We start from the raw sequence: 18,593 nt of genomic DNA, 5'->3' as shown, positions 1-18,593 counted from the left end.
TCATTTTAATTAGAACGATAGAAAAAAGGATTTAATTTCTAATATTCTATATTACGAAATCATGCTAGCTAACTGCTTGTAAAACAGGGGCATGTTTCATGGAAATGGGCAAGAGTGTTTCTTCTTAATTATATTATGAATTAAATAAGGGGATCTTATTAATTACCAGACCAGTCACCTTATCTAGATAAAATTAAACTCGTGGGTTTCCTACATAATTAAGAAATACATTAATTCAAGATTGTCATCTACACCAACCTAGCTATAATATATATATATATATATATATATATATATATATATATATATATATATTATTTTGGCAAAGGACAATGGAGGGTTCAAATTTGTCTCTACGTACGTTGTCGCTTAACTTGGTAGAAGAACAATATAAAATTAAACATTTAAAATAAATTTAAGAAAAAAAAATGCAAAACAATTGAAGTTGCACTGTCCTCATTATTGCAGTTCAATAAAAAAAAGAAAAAATTAAATTATATATCCTTATTAGAAAGTTAGCCACCCTAGCTAGTAATTAGTAAATTAACTTGGAAAATTCTCTAGCTAGCTTTATAAGGCATTATATATATATATTATGTTTGATTGAACAAAAGGGGAATGCCTCCATCAGGCTTATCTTAAGTTTCTTATATCGTCTCATCAATATATACACGAGTTTGAGAACACAGAGAAACAAGATGATTTATTAAAATTAATAATTCATTAGTTCCTCATCATCCTAAGTTTAAGTGTTTGAAGCTCACCCAAGTCAGGATTGTATGGTCTTCTCTTGGTACAAGATTGGAATGCAAAATCTTCCCTGCTGCTTTGAATTATATCTTGCATACTAATGAACCCATCATTGTTATGATCAACAGATTCCAGTGAGATCTGTGGAGAGATTGGATTCATCATACAATTATAAGCTGGATGATTACCTGGAAATGATGATGGAACCCCATAATTATTATTTCCTTGCCACTGATTCTCCCTATTCCTTGATGAGTCCACTAGATTTTGTGCCAGTTGAGCTTTCACTTGCATCAATTGGGCCTGCAAGCATGCCACCTGGCAGTGTTTTTGTAGATTTATTATTATTTTATTATAATTTGGTTTGTAAGTGATGAATGAAATAAACATTTATATTTATAAATATGTCAAAAAATATAAAGCGGAACGAAGATTTCAAGATATAAATAGGGTAGCTTGGAACCTGTTGTTGCAAGGCGAAAATATGAGCAACACATCCATAAACAGGGTCTCTAATCCGAGCTTGAGCTTCATAGGCAATTGTGACCACAGCTTCACAGCGATCAGCAATTGGTACATGCAAAAGTAACTTGGACACGTTACTAGCACCAAAAACCTTATGAATGGCCGCAAATCTGTCAGGCCCTTGCTCCGAGCGAAAATATGGCGCAAAAATACAATCCGACACACATTTTCGCCGGAGAAACTTGCATGCTCCGCAGGGAGAACGGGAGCTACTTCCAGATGATGCCATGGTATGGTAACATAGAAAAAATAAAGAAAAAGAGAGAGAGATGGAGAATCTTGAAATTTAATTTAGGCACACGAGCAGACTAGGAAATGGTGCAAGAAAGTGAGGCTCGAAGATAAGGGGGGTCTTAAGGGAGGTGTAGGGAAGTGGGTTTTGGGACGAAGGGACATAAAAGGGAGGGGCCTCGTAAGGGAAGTGAATAGGGGACATGGAAGGTCTTAACGCAGGGCTTTAAGGGAACATTTGCTAATGGTTGATGCAATGGGGCTTATATTTTAATGGAACGGACCATTTAGGGTGATTTTTTTTTTCAATTAATTTATTAATGGTAAATTAGTTTTGCTATTGAAATTTCTTGCTTTCAAGTTTGTTTTATTTTAATAACAAGAGGTCATTTTTTCGTCCTTTTCCGCCGAACGCCGCTCCTTGGGAACTTCTGTTGTTTGTCGCTTTGTGGCTCTCAGACTACGGCCACCAGCCGGTCACCCTCTGCCCAAAACTACTCTACTAATATTTTTTTTTCGAACCACTCTATTAATTCAACACTCCACGTTTGTGTTTTTATAAAGGACAATTTTCAATTTGTAAGAAAGAGAAAAGAAGAAGCAACTTATAGCGAGTTTGGAGCGAGCGGCGCCTGGATCATTTCCACGAAGCAAAACGTGATTGATCTCAGTAGAGTAATATTGAGCAAGTTTTTAGAATGAGCTATCTATGACTGAAAGTAATGGCATCTTTATTAGTTTGACATCGCAAACATGTTCTACAATAGTTTAGTTTTAAAGGTTCAAATTCCTATTTTCCTTGTTAAAATAGCAAAGTAAAAGAAAGGAGGCATGGGAGAAATCGTCATCCCTAACAATGGAAAATGGATCTTAGCACCTAAAAGAGTGGAAATGAAAATGACCACGATGACGATGACAATGACAATTCATCCCCCTTAGCCTCAAGCTTTCTTCATTGCGTAGCATCTTCCTTGCCATTTACCAATGCCAAGCCACACCACTGCCAGTTTCCAAATTAAATTTACCCCATCACAGACACATTATCTTCATTTATTTTTATTTTGAATTCTATTAACCACGCCATCCTTGCACATGGTACACATGCGTGCTTTTAATATTTTGACCGTTAACTGAGACACAATTAGCTAATCTCTCTAATTGTGCCCTTTTGTAACATTATGCATATAATAATGGAACCGTCGCATCTAATATCATAAACAGTAAACCGAGCCTGATCTAAGTCATACAAGGACCAGAGTAGGTCAACAGTTATGGTTCATAAACTGGCCCAAAATCTTCCTATAGGGAGCGGAGTACAGCTCTTCCACCTTGAACCAATACCCGAACTAATCCAATTCAAATAATCAAATTTTAAAAAATTTATTTTGAGTTTATATTTGAGTCTTTAATTTTTTATAATAAAAACTAAATAAATAATGTCTAAAAATTTACTATAAATTGATGCCAGAATCATTTCAAACTGAAACCAGTCTGAACCGTAAGTTTTGACCCGAAATCAGACCAAAACCGACCGAGGCTAGGTCTACACCTAAGGATTTCCAAAGGTCACTTACGTTTTGGGTTCAAAAAAAATTATGAATTCCAGTCAATTGTCGAAGCTCAAATAATAGAGCCATGATGTTTCCAGTGAAACTAAAAATACAGCCTCCCCGTAGTTCCTCTTCACCGAGTAATCTCTTAGCCAGGCTCTTGGAGTGAAGACTTCACCTACCCCGATTCTACTTATCTGTCTACCTCCATCAGGTTTTCTCTGCCTTCAAATCCTTTGAACCCACAGATACTTAAAACCTACAGGTTGAATAGGATTCTAAACTAAGCTATAAGTCGAATGGGATCCTAAACTTGTCAGGCCATTCTGTAAGTATCTTAGGAAATTGGATTGGGGCGGTGGAATTATAACATGCAAGGAGCATGCGAGGAAAGAAAGTTGCTAGAGGCAGCGAGGAGGTTTGAAACTTGTGGAAAGAAGGGGCAGCGTAATAGAAAATGAGCTTTGGTGGGTGGGGGAAAGGGGAAGGACATGAGAGTGTTTGGTTTCTGAGGGAATTGAGAGGGTAGGTTAGGGGTAACTGGGTCATTTCATTTTTAGATTACTATGAAACTGATTAAAATAGATACGAGGAACTGTTTAAAATAACAAGCCAAAGCTTAGGAATTTCATTTTAATAAGTTGAGGGACAAAACAAACAATCCTCAAATTTGATGGACGGTGTAAAAATTACTCAAAAGATAAGGAAGCTGCATGATAAATGTCCATGGGTAAAATATTTTCACGTAGCATCGGACGGCTAAATGATACAAATACATAGAAGGAGCCCATGCCAAAATTAAACACTGCTACAAATTTGTCAGTCACAAAAGAAAAATATGTTAAAATTAACTCCAATTAGCAGACCAACCACAAAATGTTGGCCAAGCGAAAAACCAAAAGAAACAAATTTGCAATAAGTTAATGTTATTCAGCATTAGTGACAGACACAGAAGACAGATTAGTTGAGAATAGCAAAAACAGTAAATATGCAATTACGAGTACCTTTTACGTAAATTCATCTTCATCTCTAATAACATGTGGGTGAATAGAAGGGATAGTAGTGAAAAATCTGTTACCAGCATCAATAATCAAGCTTGCTTTGATGGAAGGGTCATGAGTACTGCTATTTAATAAATTCTGCATCTCTGTCAATGCCTCAAAACCTGGAAAAGCATAATAGGCATTAATCAAATGCAATATGAATTCAACTGGAGAACACAAACAATTTTGGCACCATAGAGGAAAATGAATGATATTTTTCCAGGTAATTACCTTTCGGGATATTACATTTGCCTAATTTCCCAAGAGGCACTTCTGACATATTAATCTCAAATTCAATCATTGCAGCTCTGCACAATATTAGATTTCGTATTTCAGACAAAAATTACAAAAAAAGGGAAAAAGATGACTGTTGCTATACCTGTATGCTTCCACAGCCGTCTGCATCCCTCCTCTTTTTGTTTGTCAGCTATCCATCGACTCCGTAGTCCTAAAATGCAGCCAGTTAAGAATAACTAGAAGAAATGATTACCTTCTAGCTAAGTAGGAGCATTCCAAAGAATGAAAATAAAGCAAATTAAAAGATTAAAAAAAGCAGTTCAATATCCAATGGGAAGAATTTGCCAGGTTTCTTCTGAAAATTTTGCTTTTGCTCCCATGCCTCCCATGAATTTCCAGTTTTCTAAAGAAATAAACATTTAAATTCACTGACTGCATCTGATTTTGACATCCCTTTTCGAAGTTTGCTTCCTCCAATTTTGCCATTCCCTACACGACCCCATTTACAGAACAAGCGACTGTCTGGCATAGAAGATAGAAGTTAGAAGAAGGAAAAAAGGGTTTTTATTATTTAGTGGTAGCAAGTACCACAGACAAAGCAGCTATCTGAAGTCCACAGTCACAGTGAATGCTTAACTCATAGTCAAACCTAACTTAGCCCTAACCTCACATATGAACCCTTTTGCATTATTCTGTTCTATTGAAGGTAACATAAAAAACCATATCTTTTATGCTGTCTTCCTTTTTATGATTGAGTACATTCATTCACCTACAGAAGCCTTTCCTATCATGATTACTCACCATGTGACCTTTACCTATGAACTAGTCTCTGAAAGCAAACAAGTCATACAACATTCAAACTCAGGTGATGCGACCACTTACCACCGATGTCATTGTCAAGGAATGCATTTCAACTTTGATCAGGGTGATGTAGGTTAGAAACAAATCACCATCCAGAAACTCAAATGTAAGTAAAATCTAAAAGTTCTTGATGTGTACTTCATGTGAATGACAATCAGATAAAAACATCCAGAAGTACTCTGAAAAGAAATTCAAATAAACAAAGATATTACAGGTCTCAGGCTGTTAAAATTATTTATTAAAAAGACCACCATCAAATCAACCAAACCAAGAAAGAAAGGAACAATTCAGAAAGCACAATGGCCAATCCTGTATCAGTCAAACTGACACATCACAAAATATAGACTGGATAGCAAGTTGGAAAAAGATCTTTAAGAACTGAGATGTCTTGTTGAAGACTGTCATTTACATTGATGAAGGAAATTCCAATTAGTAGGAATATATAAAACATAGGAGAGTATGAGAATGAGTGTGGAACAGCTCAACCATCTCACATAGAAACCAATCTGCTTCAATGGAAAATACTTACCAGAAATTTATATTTCATTTTCCAATTTGACCCTAGTTTTCAAAAATAAAACCTTCCCTGTTTTTCAGTGCACATAAATATGCACATAAGATCATTTGTATGTCAATAGATGGAAGCATCTCTTAGGAATTCCACCAATTTAAGGAACAGCCACTTCTTGAAGAGTTATTAAATAGTGTGCTACTCTTTGTGAATGACCTTAATTGAAATGTAAGCTGTGTTAACACATATTCAAAATAATACTAAACTCAAGAAGCAAAGCACTTGATAAGTGTCTTAGCGTATGCCATGCTGTCTTCACATTTACCTACAATGTTTCCTTTAGATTACCATCTCATCTCACCTTAAAAGAGAAACTGAAAACATGTTGAAGTATTGAACATATAATTCCAGATCAAATTCAGGTTCTGTGCAACTCACATTGATATACAAACAAACAAATGGAATGCAGTAATATGGCCCAAACTTAAAAAAGCCATAGCTATCATCTGAAATGACAGTTCTGCAAACAGAGAATTTTATAGACCCACCTGTTAACACCAGTTGATAAGTCAAGACTTATTCAAAGTCGCCTTATAGATGCTCTTCTCGTCCTCAAGAATGTGACCTGCATCCTGCAAATCAGAAGCTTCATGCCTGAATTCTTCCACATTAAAGAGCATCTTCATCAATTCTACTAGGGGAGGTGGAAGAAGTTGGCTGTCTGCAGCCCTCCTATTTTTATTTGTCAGCTGTTTATAGACTCAACCGTCCTAAAATTCAAACAGTTAAGAATAACTAAAAGAAATTATTACCCTTTACCTCAGCTGGAGCATTCCAAAAAAAAAAAAAAAAAGTAAAAAAATGCAGTACAAAATCCAACGGGAAGAATTTGCCAGGTTTCTTCTGAAAATTCGGCTTTCGTTCCCATGCCTCCCATGAATTTCCAGTTTTCTCAAGGAATAAACATCTAAATTCACTGATTGCATCTGATTTTGACATCTGTTTTTGAAGTTTGGTTCCTCCCATTTTGCCATTCCCCACACAACCCCATTTACAGAACAAGTGACAGTCTGACGCTTTGTCATCTTGGATTATCTGAAAGACATAATAGCTTTACGTAGCCAGCAGATAGAAGTTAGAAGAAGGAAGAACGAGTATTTATTATTTAATGGTGGAGCTCTCATAGACAAAGCAGCAAACTGAACTCCAGTCATAATGAATGCTCAACTCATAGTCAAACCTAACGTAGCCCTAATCTCACATATGAATGCTTTTGCTGTATTCTTTTCTATTGAAAGTAACATCTAAAACCATATCCTTTATGCCGTCTTCCTTTCTATGATTGAGCACATTCATTCACCTATTAAAGTATTTCCTATCATGACTACTACGTGACATCTACGTATGAACTAGTCTCTGAAACCAAACAAGTCATGCAACATTCAAACTCAGATGATGCAACCTCTTACCACCAATGTCATTGTCATGGCATGCATTTCAAACTTTAGTCTGGGTCTAGTTAGCTATACGTAGACATAGATTAGAAACAAATCATCCTCAGAAACTCAAATGTAAATAAAATCTGAAAGTTCTTGATGTGTGCTTTATGTAAGCGACATTCAGATTAAAATATCCAGAAGTACTTTGAAAAGAAATCCAAATAAACAAAGATATGACAGTTGTCCGTCTGTAAAAATTATTTACTAAAAAGAGCACCATCGAATCAGTCAAACCAAGAAAGAAACAGAACAATTCAAAAAGTGCAAAAGCCAATACTGTATCAGCCAAATTGACACATAACTAAATATGGACTGGATGGAAAGTTGGAAACAGATCTTTGAGAACTGAGATGTCTTGTTGAAGACTGCCATTTACATTGATGAAGGAAACTTCAGTAAATAGGACTATCTAAAACTTAGGGGAGTACGAAAATGGTTGTGCAACAGCTCAACCATTTCACATGGAAACAAATCGGCTTCTTCGGAAAATACTTATCATAAAATAATAAGTTTTCTTTTTCCAATTTGCCCATAGATTTCTAAAAACAAAACTTTCCCTGTTTTTAAATGAGCACAAACATGCGTAAAAGATCATTCATATGTTAAATGTCAATAAATGGAAGCATCTCTAAGGAATTGCACCAATTTAAGGAACAACCATTTCACATGGAAACAAATCGGCTTCTTCGGAAAATACTTATCATAAAATAATAAGTTTTCTTTTTCCAATTTTCCCATAGTTTTCTAAAAACAAAACTTTCCCCATTTTTAAATGAGCACAAACATGCGTAAAAGATCATTCACATGTTAAATGTCAATAAATGGAAGCATCTCTCAGGAATTGCACCAATTTAAGGAACAACCACTTCTTGATGAGTCATTAGTAGGCTACTCTTTGTTAACAACCTTATTGAAAATGTAAGCTGTGCTGACACATATTCAAAATAATACTAAACTCAAGAAGCAAAGCACTTAATAAGTGTCTTAATGCATGCTATTCTGTCTCACATTTACCTAAAATGTTTCCTTTAAATTACTGATAGAGTAGAGAGTAAGAAAACAAGCTAGAAGTGGAAATGAAAGAAAGAAGATGGATTTGATTGTATTGATTCACATACTTTTTACAGAACAAGGAATACAATCAATATAACATAACAGTTCCTATGAAATTTCTTAAAGTCGATTACAATCAAAGAGAAAAAAATAAAGAAATGATAAATGACTAGCATCCAGTCCCCAGGATAAGAATCCCGTGCAGAGAAAACAAATCCTGCCCTCCCTTTTCTCAGTAGCCAAAAGATGCCTCATTTCCCTTGCTACTCCCCTTAAATTCTGGAGCTAATTCTTCTGTTATAACCTCTTCGGCCACGTGTCCTTCTCTCTTTTATTCTTTCCATCAGCTAATTCCAAATGTGCAGCCTCCAGCAAGATTCCTCTCCCTTTGCCCTGCCCTTTAGCTCTTCTAGAATATACCTTAGAAGGCCTTGGGCCCTTCTCAACCTTATCATTGCCTACCTGTTGAGAAGCAGCCTTGTCCTCAAGGCTGAAGTAAGGGAATTGCCCACGAAAATCAGCTTCATCTAGCCAAGTTGCTTGCTCTACAGATTGCCCTTCCCATTGAACCAACACTTGTGACACCAATTGATTATTTCTGCGAATCTGTCGTTGTTGGCATATGTGATCTGGTTCCACCATAATCTAATCTTGTTCTTCCATATGTACTGGTAAATTAGTGAGAACCGGGTGATTACCAACAGCCCGCTTAAGTTGGGAAATATGAAATACAAGATGAACCTTTGAAGTAACAGGTAGCTTTAGCTTATAAGCCGCAGCCCCAATCCTCCTAATTACCTCAAATGGTCCATAATAACGGGCAGACAACTTAGGACAAATTCAAGATGCAACAAATTGTTGTCGATGAGGCCTCAATTTAAGGAAAACATGATCTCAAACAGCAAACTCCAGGTCTCTTCTATGCTTATTGGCATGTTTCAACGTCCTTTGTTGAGCTCGATGAAGATTAAACTGAAGCTGTCTCAATATTTCATCCCGGTCTTGTAAGTGTTGTGAAACAGCCTCCACCTTAGTTTCTCTAGGCAAATAATGTTGAAGGACTGGAGGTTGCAGGTTGCCTACCATATACTATTTCAAAAGGGGTTTTTCCTGCAGAAATTTGGAAGCTGGTATTATACCAGTACTTAGCCCAACATAACCATTTCGACCATCCATTTGGCAGCTCTGAGGAGAAACATTGAAGATAAGACTCTAGGCATTGATTTAACACTTCCGTTTGGCCATCCGTTTGCGGATGATATGCTGAACTGAACTTCAACTGAGTGCCTTGCAATTTGAATAATTCACCCCAGAAATTACAAAGGAATAAAGGGTCTCTATCACTTACAATAGTCATTGGTTTGCTGTGTAACCTCACCACTTCTCTAGTTAAGACTTTAGCCACTGATTACTGTAAAAGAGTGGCGCAGAGGAATAAAATGCCCAAATTTGGAGAGACGATCCACTACTACAAGTATACAGTCAACCCCATTTGATCGAGGAAGACTTGTTACAAAGTCAATGGAGACATCTTCCCATACTGTTGTTGAAATTGGAAGAGGTTGTAATAAATCTGCAGGAGCTTGAGTGTCGTATTTATGCGTTTGACAAATTAGACAAGAGGCTACATAAGTCTGTATTGCTTTCATCATTTCCCTCCAATAAAAATTAGATGCCATCCTTCTATAAGTGCGGAATGCCCCAGAATGCCCTCCTTGTGGTGTGGAATGAAACTCAGAAATAAGTTTTGATATCCAAGCAGATTGTGCTGGTAAAACTAATCTGCCTTTATAGTACAACCTGTCATGAATACGCGAATATCCAGGTTGCACCTTTGATCCAGCTGACAATTCCATTATAATTTTGCCCAATTGTTCATCTTACATCACTTCGTGCCCAATCTCCTCCCAATCAACCCATTGAGGCACTAAGATCGCCTGTAATTCTACTTCTTCATCCCTACGAGACAGGGCATCGGTTGCCTTATTAGAGAGGCCAGTTTTATATTCAATCATAAAACTATATCCCATCAACTTCGAAAGCCAGTACTGCTATGCTGGGGTGCTAGCTTGCTGCAATAAAAGATGCTTCAGACTCCGTTGGTCAGTCCTCACTGTAAATTTTCGACCAATGAGATAAGGTCGCTAGCGTTGTATTGCTAAAACCAATGCCATTAACTCCCTCTCATAAGCTGACAAACGGTAGATTTATCCGATATGGCCTTGCTGACATAGGCAATTGGTCGATTTTGTTGCATTAAAACAGCTCCAACACCACTTCCTGAGGCATCACACTCTACCACAAAAGGCAAAGAAAAATTAGGCATGGTTAGAACATGTGAGGATACAATTGCCTTTTTAAGTGCATCGAGGATTGTTGTGCTTCAGTATTCCATTGAAACGAAACTTGAGCCTCCTTTTTAAGTAGGGCTGTAAGAGGGAGTGCAAGCTATCCATAATTCAAGATGAACCTCCTATAATAGCCTGTTAACCCCAAAAATCCACGTACTGCCCTAACTGGCTTCGGAATAGGCCATGTACTTATACTGGAAACCTTGGTAGGATCCATCTCCACTCCCTTAATAGAAATTATATGACCAAGTTATTCGACTGAAGTCTTTCCAAAAGAACATTTCTTTTGATTCACATGTAAATGATGTTGCCGCAAAAGCTCAAGAACCTTATGTAAATGTTGCATATGAGATTCCCAATCACGACTGGAAATAAGAATATTATCGAAAAACACAAGTATAAATTTCCGTAAATATGGACGAAAGATATCATTCATCAAGGCTTGAAAAGTCGCTGGAGCATTCATTAGTCCAAATGGCATTACAAGAAACTCGTAGTGCACCGAATGCGTCCGAAACGCTGTCTTGTGAATATCAAGAGCTGCCACCTGAATCTGATGATATCCGGATTTTAAATCAAGCTTTGAAAAATATTGAGCTCCATGTAATTCATCCAAGAGCTCTTTTAACACCCCCTTATCCGATCTATAGTGCAGCCGAGCAAGGAATGCCACATTCTGTGCCAAAACACCTTATCATATCTTATTTTATCCCATATTAATTTTAGTGCCATTTTAATTTGTTATTCAATTTATTTTTAGTGAAGAAATTGTCAGCTGCACAACCCGGGACACCGTAACCCACCAATGGTAAGCGTCCTCCTGTAGTAGTGAAAGAGCACACTCCAACTGCTACTCAGGTATACAGTGCAACTACTGTAGTACTCTCTCAGTCCTCTCTAACCAGTGCTCTGTAGCTGCTCGATCGTCCTCCTTCGTACCCTTAAAATCAACGGCCCCATACTTCCTCAATTTCTCCAGTGGGGACCTCTGAACTAGCTATGCTTGTGGCTGCGGCAATGGCAGTGGCTGTGGTATAGCTCCGACAACCTGACAAAGCATCTGAGTCATCTGCTCTAAGAATGTCTGCTGTGCCCTACCAACGGCACCCTGTGATGACTCCTCTCTCCTGTCCTGCTTCTAACTACGAGCAGGTACATGACTCTCAACTACCTCTTCCACATGTCTAGGGGATTCGTGTTCCGAAGTATCAGAAGCCATCTAACCTATAAAACAGATAGAAGAACAAATATGCATTAGTATCACCTCGACTCCTAATTTAAGGCCCATGCATGTTATGTACACTATTTCTTTTTATCTATCTAAACCTAGAAACGCCTAAACCTTTGCTCTGATACTATTAAATGTAACGGTCAGGCTCCAACCACTAGAGGAATTGTCCGCTTTGGCTATAAACCTCACAATTTTGTCCCATAATTGGAATGGAGAATTTCCCAGGAGGTCACCTATCCTAGGATTTCTCTCAAGCGAGCACGCTTAACCCTGGAGTTCTTCCAACTCTCCAGGCCATTCCACCAAAAGGCACCTCTAGTGATTAGTTACCCCATTTTATATATCATTACCTTCCACTCCCATTCTGATGTGGGACAAGTTTTCCATTTTTCAGGGAGCTTTTCGCCTCGCCCATCCTAAGCAAAGCAACCAGTCACTGGAGCATAAATAAGAAAATCCCTAATTATAGCAAACCCTAACTAAAATTCTTAAAACTTCAAAATTGATAGGAATTGTTAGCACTAACCTTGTCTTCAAGCTCTCCATAGCCTAAATCAACCTTCAATTCAACCAAATCTTCACTCCCCTCATGGAACCACCTTGGCTGAAATTCCTCTTGCCCCAAACTCTTAATTTTTTTTTTGTTTTCTTGAGTGCTCTCTACTAATTAGGCTTTAGTTTAGAGTTTGCTTTATTGGTACCAGAGCCAAAAGCTCCCTTAGCACGGTGCGTTGAGTGAGGACACTCGAGTCTTAAGGGGGTGAGCCAGCGACTAATTGCTTCGATTAGGATGGATGAGGCGAAAAGCTCCCTGAAAATGGGAAACTCGTCCCACATTGGAATGGTAGTGGAAGGTAATGATATATAAAATGGGAGAACTAATCACTAGAGGCACCTTTTGGTGGAATGGCCTGGAGAGTTGGAAGAACTCCAGGGTTAAGCGTGCTCGTTTGAGAGAAATTCTATGATAGGTGACTTCCTGGGAAGTTCTTCATTTCACCTATGGGACAAAACCGTGAGGCTTATGGCCAAAGCGGACAATTTCTTTAGTGGTTGGAGCCTGACCGTTACAGCTCTTGAATCACTGAAATTTGATATTTGTTTGGCATTGTAGCCTTGTTCAATTGGCGATAGTCAATGCAAAAACGCCAACTCCCATCTTTTTTCTTAACCAACAATATTGGGCTGGAGAAGGGACTGCTACTAGGACGAATAATTCCAGCCGAAAGCATTTCAGATACTAGTTTCTCAATTTCATCTTTCTGAACATGCCCATACTTGTAAGGTCGTACGGACACTGGTTCCGTTTTGGGCAGAAGAGGAATCTGGTGGTCAGCTTGCCTTTGAGGTGGCAAGGATTTGATTTCAGCAAAGACATCAACAAATTGGTGAAGCATGGTTTGCATAGCCTCTTGTTGATCAGAGTACAAGTTATTTATTGCTTCATTATTGCCCCCATCAGATTCCATGGGCCACAAAATAGCAGAAAATTCTACATCAACAGTTTTCCTTAGTGCTCATAAAGAAACTAGAGTACGACTCAAAGATGGATCTCCCTGTAAAAATACAGTACGATTGCCCATTTGGAATTTCAAGGTCATCTTTCGCCAATTAGCATGCATCTCACCCAGAGTTTCTAACCACGCTACTGCCAAAATAAAATCAACAACCCTTAAAGGAAACACATAACAGTCAGTATTAACTATATAATCAAGTAATTGGAGCTCTAATTGCTTACATGATCTAGTTGAGGAAACCTTGCACCCATCACCTAACTTAACATTAAAAGAGGGTGTGGCAGAAATGGGCAATTGTAGGCGCTGCACTAACTGATTAGAAATGAAATTATGGCTCGCACCGCTGTCCACTAACACTACCATGGGTTGATTTACAATCCGCCCTTGAAATTTCATGGTTCTTGGTCACTGAATCCCTCCTACTGAGAATGAGGGCAACTCCAATCGAGAGAAATGGGTTTCATCCAGTTCCGGTACCATTCCCAAACCTCCACTCTTCCATCTCTGCTAGTTCCCCTGCCTCAGTCAAATATTCATCTTCCCCTCCAATTGAGGCCCTCAATGATTTGTTAGGACACTCATGCAATGGAGAATAGGGTTGTTTACATCTGAAACATAACCTTTTGCCCTAAGTTCTTGATACTCCTGATGTGAATACTGCCTGGTACCTCTTTGTTTTAGTTGAGTTGTCAAAGATTTTGCTGGAGGAGCTGGAAGAGCTATTGGTTTTTTATAAGGTGGTTTAGTTAAGGGCCCATCTCTCTTCTGAACTGAACTTGGGCCAAAATATGGACGTTGGTCCTGAGAAATCGGGCTTTTTGTCCTAACCCATGTAAGGGATACTTCATCTCCATCCCATCGGAGAAATTGTGTGCTGCCTTATCTTTGGAAGAATGCCACCACTGTCTCTCAATTTCACAAGCCAGTTTCATTATTTTATACAAATCCGTAGTTTTATGAGAACGCAGACGCAAGCGTATGTCTTCTCTCAAGCCATTCAAAAAGAATCTCAAGCATTGTCTATCTGAGATGTCTGGAACCAGAGAGGCCCTTGCTACAAATTCATCAACATAATCAGCTACGGTACCAAGATGTTGCAGTGCGACCAAATGCTCATATGGATTGTCGGACATCTCGTCACTATACCGCTGCATAAGCTCTTGCCAAAGTTGTTCCCAAGTTAACTGTGGATTACGCTGCCTTAACCATTGAAGCCACTGCAAAAGTGCTCCTTCCATACTCACGAGAGCGAGTGACACTTTGAGTTCATTTTGAATACCATGGATTTCAAAATACTGCTCTGTTCTTGCCACCCATCCTACTGGGTCAGCCCCATCAAAGCTTGGCATTTCGACCTTCTTTGTAACAGTAGACACATCCTCCAATAGCAATGCTTTAGCATTAGACTTGGTGGCTAGGGTATCTCCTTGATGATGCGGTGGAGAAGATGGAGTAGATGTACCATTCATTTCAGAATTACTTTTACCCCTCGCTAGTGCCGCAATCATATTTTCCAATCTACTGAACCGTTGTTCTTGGTCCAGTCGTATCTGATCCTGGTTCAACCGAATAGCTGTGATGGCTTCTTCCAAATCAGTAATACTCCCCTCTACCTTATCCATTCTTCCCTCCATCCTTGTTTTGGTCATGTGGATCCGGCAGGTCAGACCAAATTGATAGAGTAGAGAGTAAGAAAACAAGCTAGAAGTGGAAATGAAAGAAAGAAGATGGATTTGATTGTATTGATTCACAAACTTTTTACAGAACAAGGAATACAATCAATATGACATAACAGCTCTTATGAAATTTCTTAAAGTCAATTACAATCAAAGAGAAAAAAATAAAGAAATGATAAATGACTGGCATCCAGTCCCCAGGATAAGAATCTCGTGCAGAGAAAACAAATCCTGCCCTCCCTTTTCTCAGTAGCCAAAAGATGCCTCATTTCCCCTGCTACTCCCCTTAAATTCTGGAACTAATTCTTCTGTTATAACCTCCTCCGGCCACGTGTCCTTCTCTCTTTTATTCTTTCCCTAAGCTAATTCCAAATGTGCAGCCTCCAGCAAGATTCCTCTCCCTTTGCCCTGCCCTTTAGCTCTTCTAGAATATACCATAAAAGGCCTTGGGCCCTTCTCAACCTTATCAATTACCATCTCATCTCACCTTAAAAAAAGAAACAGAAAACACGTTGAATTATTGAACGTGTAATTGCGGATCAAATTCAGGTTTTATGCAACTCAAATTGATAGACAAACAAACAAATGAATGGAGTAACATGGACCAAACTAAGAAAAGCCATAGCTATCATCTGAAAAGACAGTTATGCAAACAAGCAGAATTTTATAGACCCTACCCTTTAACACCAGTTGAGAAGTCAAACATGTTCAAAGTCGTATTATAAATGCTCTTCCCATCCTCAAGAATATGACCTGTATCTTGTAAACCAGAATCCTCATGCCTATATGCTTCCACATTAAAGAGCAACTTCATCAATTCTACCAGTGGAAGATACGGAAGTTGACTATCCGCACCGTTCCTCTTTTTGTTTATCTGCTTTTTATTGACTTCACAGTCCTAGAATTCAAACAGTTTAGAATAACTAAAAGAAATGATTACCTTCTACCTAAGCAGGAGCATTCCAAAGAATGAGAAAAATAAAAAGTAAAAGAAAGGCCGTACAATATCTAATGGGAAGAATTTGCCAGGTTTCTTCTGAAAATTCTGTTTTCGTTCCCATGCCTCCCATGAATTTCCAGTTTTCTCAAGGAATAAACGTTTATATTCATTGACTGCATCTGATTTTGACATCCCTTTTCGAAATTTGGTTCCTCCAATTTTGCCATTCCCTAAACCTACACGACCCGATTTACAGAACAAGTGACAGTCTGACCCTTTGTCATCTTGGATTATCTAAAGGATACAATAGCTTTACATAGCCGGTAGATAGAAGTTAGGAGAAGGAAAAAAGAGTATTTATTATTTAATGGTAGAAACTCTCATAGACAAAGCAGCAATCTGAAGTCCACAGTGACAATGAATGCTCAACTCATAGTCAAACCTAACTTAGCCCTATGAGTATGAACCCTTTTGCATTATTCTATTCTATAGAAAGTAACATCTAAAACCATATCCTTGCTGTCTTCCTTTTTTGATTTCGTAGATTCATTCACCTACTAAAGTATTTCCCATCATGATTACTATGTGACATCTACGTATGATCTCTGAAAGCAAACAAGTCTTACAATATTCAAACTCAGGCAAGCAACCTCCTACCACCAATATCATGGTCATGGCATGCATTTCAAACTCTAGTCAGGCCAAGTTAGCTATATGTAGACATATATTACAAAAAAATCACCCTCCAGAAACTCAAATGTAAATAAAATCTAAAAGTTCTTGCTATGTGCTCCAAGTGAGTGGCAGATAAAAATATCCAGAAGTACTCTGAAAAGAAATTCAAATAAACAAAGATATGACAGTTGTCTGCCTGTTAAAATTATTTATTAAAAAGACCACCACCAAATCAGTCAAAACAAGAAAGGAAAAGAGAACAATTCAAAAAGCGCAATAGCCAATACCATATCAGCCAAACTGACGCATCAGTACTCATCACTAAAGATAGACTGGATGAAAAGTTGGAAACGGATCTTTGAGAACTGAGATGTCTTGTTGAAGACTGTCATTTACATTGACGAAGGAAATTCCAGTTAATAGGCATATCCAAAACACAGGAGAGTATGAGAATGGTTGTTGAACAGCTCTACCATTTCACAGAGAAACCAATCAGCTTCAATAGAAAATACTTACCAGAAAATAATAAGTTTTCGTTTTCCAATTTGCCCCTATTTTTCTAAAATACTGTTTTTCAATGCACATAAACAAGCATATAAGATCATTTGCATGTCAATAGATGGAAGCATCTCTTAGCAATTGCACCAATTTAAGGAACAGCCACTTCTTGATGTGTCATTAGTGGGCTACCCTTTGCCAACGACCGTAATTGAAATGTAAGCTGTGCTGACACATATTCAAAATAATACTAAACTCCAGAAGCAAAGCACTATAAGTGTCTTAATGTATGCCATGCCGTCTTCACATTTACCTACAATGTTTGCTTTAGATTACCATCTCATCTCACCTTGAAAAAAGAAAACGGAAAACACGTTGAAGTATTGAACCAGTAATTCCAGATCGAATTCAGGTTTTGTGCAATTCACATTGATAGACATATAAACAAATGAATGGAGTAAAAAGGCCCAAACTAAGAAAAACCATAGCTATCTTCTGAAAAGACTGTTATGCAAACAGTTAAACAGACAGAATTTTGTAGATCCACCTGTTAACACCAGTTCACAGGTCCGACATGTTCAAAGTCGTATTATAGATGTTCTTCCCATCCTCAAGAATGTGACCTGTATCTTGCAAACCAGAAGCTTCACGCACAGCACTTCCCCGTTCACTTTGACAGTGACCATGCTAGAGGCTCCACCTACAGCTTCAACTTTGTACGAATCAAATGGAAGTTTTTTTTTTCTAAAAAAAAATTCAACCAAGTAATCCTCCTGACTATTGTAATTTCATTCTCCTGCAAGTCAAACCAGACATGAATTTTAGGGCTTGAAATGCAAGGAGTGATAAAGAGGGGGAAAAAGGAGATAGAGATAAAGAATCAGACACCTTGGACCATTTTGCCGAGCTGAGATTCACTTTGTCGATGGGTTTCTTGCAGGTCTTGCATAATGATCGCCCTACTTCGCGTAATCCGCCTTCCATGGCTTCTGAGGGGTCGCCATAGCGCTCTCTATCTGTGTCAGAAAGACGTGCAGATACTCTTAGTCACAGTCTCACTCCCTCTTACATGCATAGGTACGTGTTTGGCAGAAAAAAGGTGCTGGAGGCTAGAATCGCGTGGCAAGAGGAATCTCGAGGTCTTTTGGTTGGCGTCTCTCGTCGAATTATCATATGAACCATAGCACTAAAAAAATAGTGCTCCGAAGATGAATTTTATATTCGCATGCACTGATTGTATTTAATAACTTTTATTCTTATAACACTTTTTGTTTGAGTCATAAAATTAAAAATTTTAAATAATTAATTAATATTTATAAAAGATTAATAAATAATTAATATTATTAATTAAAAATAATTTATAAAGATATGTATTATTAAAGATAATATAGAAAGAGTATAAAAGTATTTTTTAAATAATAAATTATATTAACTTAATATTTTAT

At 37.9% G+C, this 18,593-nt stretch overlaps 1 protein-coding gene across 23 annotated transcripts; it reads right to left on the bottom strand.

Moving 5' to 3' along the window:
- Positions 1-541: 541 nt before the first annotated feature.
- LOC110632058 (LOB domain-containing protein 16) lies at positions 542-18,379 on the bottom strand. Of its 23 annotated transcripts, none has more exons than XM_058152797.1 (8): positions 18,037-18,363; positions 17,696-17,944; positions 6,257-6,819; positions 5,219-5,376; positions 4,479-4,858; positions 4,331-4,407; positions 1,214-4,221; positions 542-1,068 (listed from the first exon to the last, which is right to left on the bottom strand). In XM_058152797.1, the coding sequence occupies exons 7-8, from the start codon at positions 1,502-1,504 to the stop codon at positions 724-726; spliced, it is 636 nt and encodes a 211-aa protein (XP_058008780.1). In that variant the 5' UTR covers positions 1,505-4,221; positions 4,331-4,407; positions 4,479-4,858; positions 5,219-5,376; positions 6,257-6,819; positions 17,696-17,944; positions 18,037-18,363; the 3' UTR covers positions 542-723. The 23 variants fall into 23 exon arrangements, with proteins under 23 accessions (XP_058008780.1, XP_058008779.1, XP_058008776.1 ...); XM_058152796.1 differs by having other exon boundaries at positions 4,479-5,376; positions 6,257-6,478; positions 6,579-6,819; XM_058152793.1 differs by having other exon boundaries at positions 4,479-5,376.
- Between the last annotated feature and the right edge of the window lie 214 nt (positions 18,380-18,593).

Source organism: Hevea brasiliensis, chromosome 9 (genome assembly GCF_030052815.1).
Source record: "Hevea brasiliensis isolate MT/VB/25A 57/8 chromosome 9, ASM3005281v1, whole genome shotgun sequence".
NCBI classification, from domain to species: Eukaryota; Viridiplantae; Streptophyta; class Magnoliopsida; order Malpighiales; family Euphorbiaceae; genus Hevea; species Hevea brasiliensis.
This window is presented reverse-complemented; position numbering and strand designations above follow the sequence as displayed.

Coding starts and splice junctions, on each gene's coding strand:
- LOC110632058 (XM_058152787.1), bottom strand. CDS start 15,008: ATGACCAAAACAAGGATGGAGGGAAGAATGGATAAGGTAGAGGGGAGT.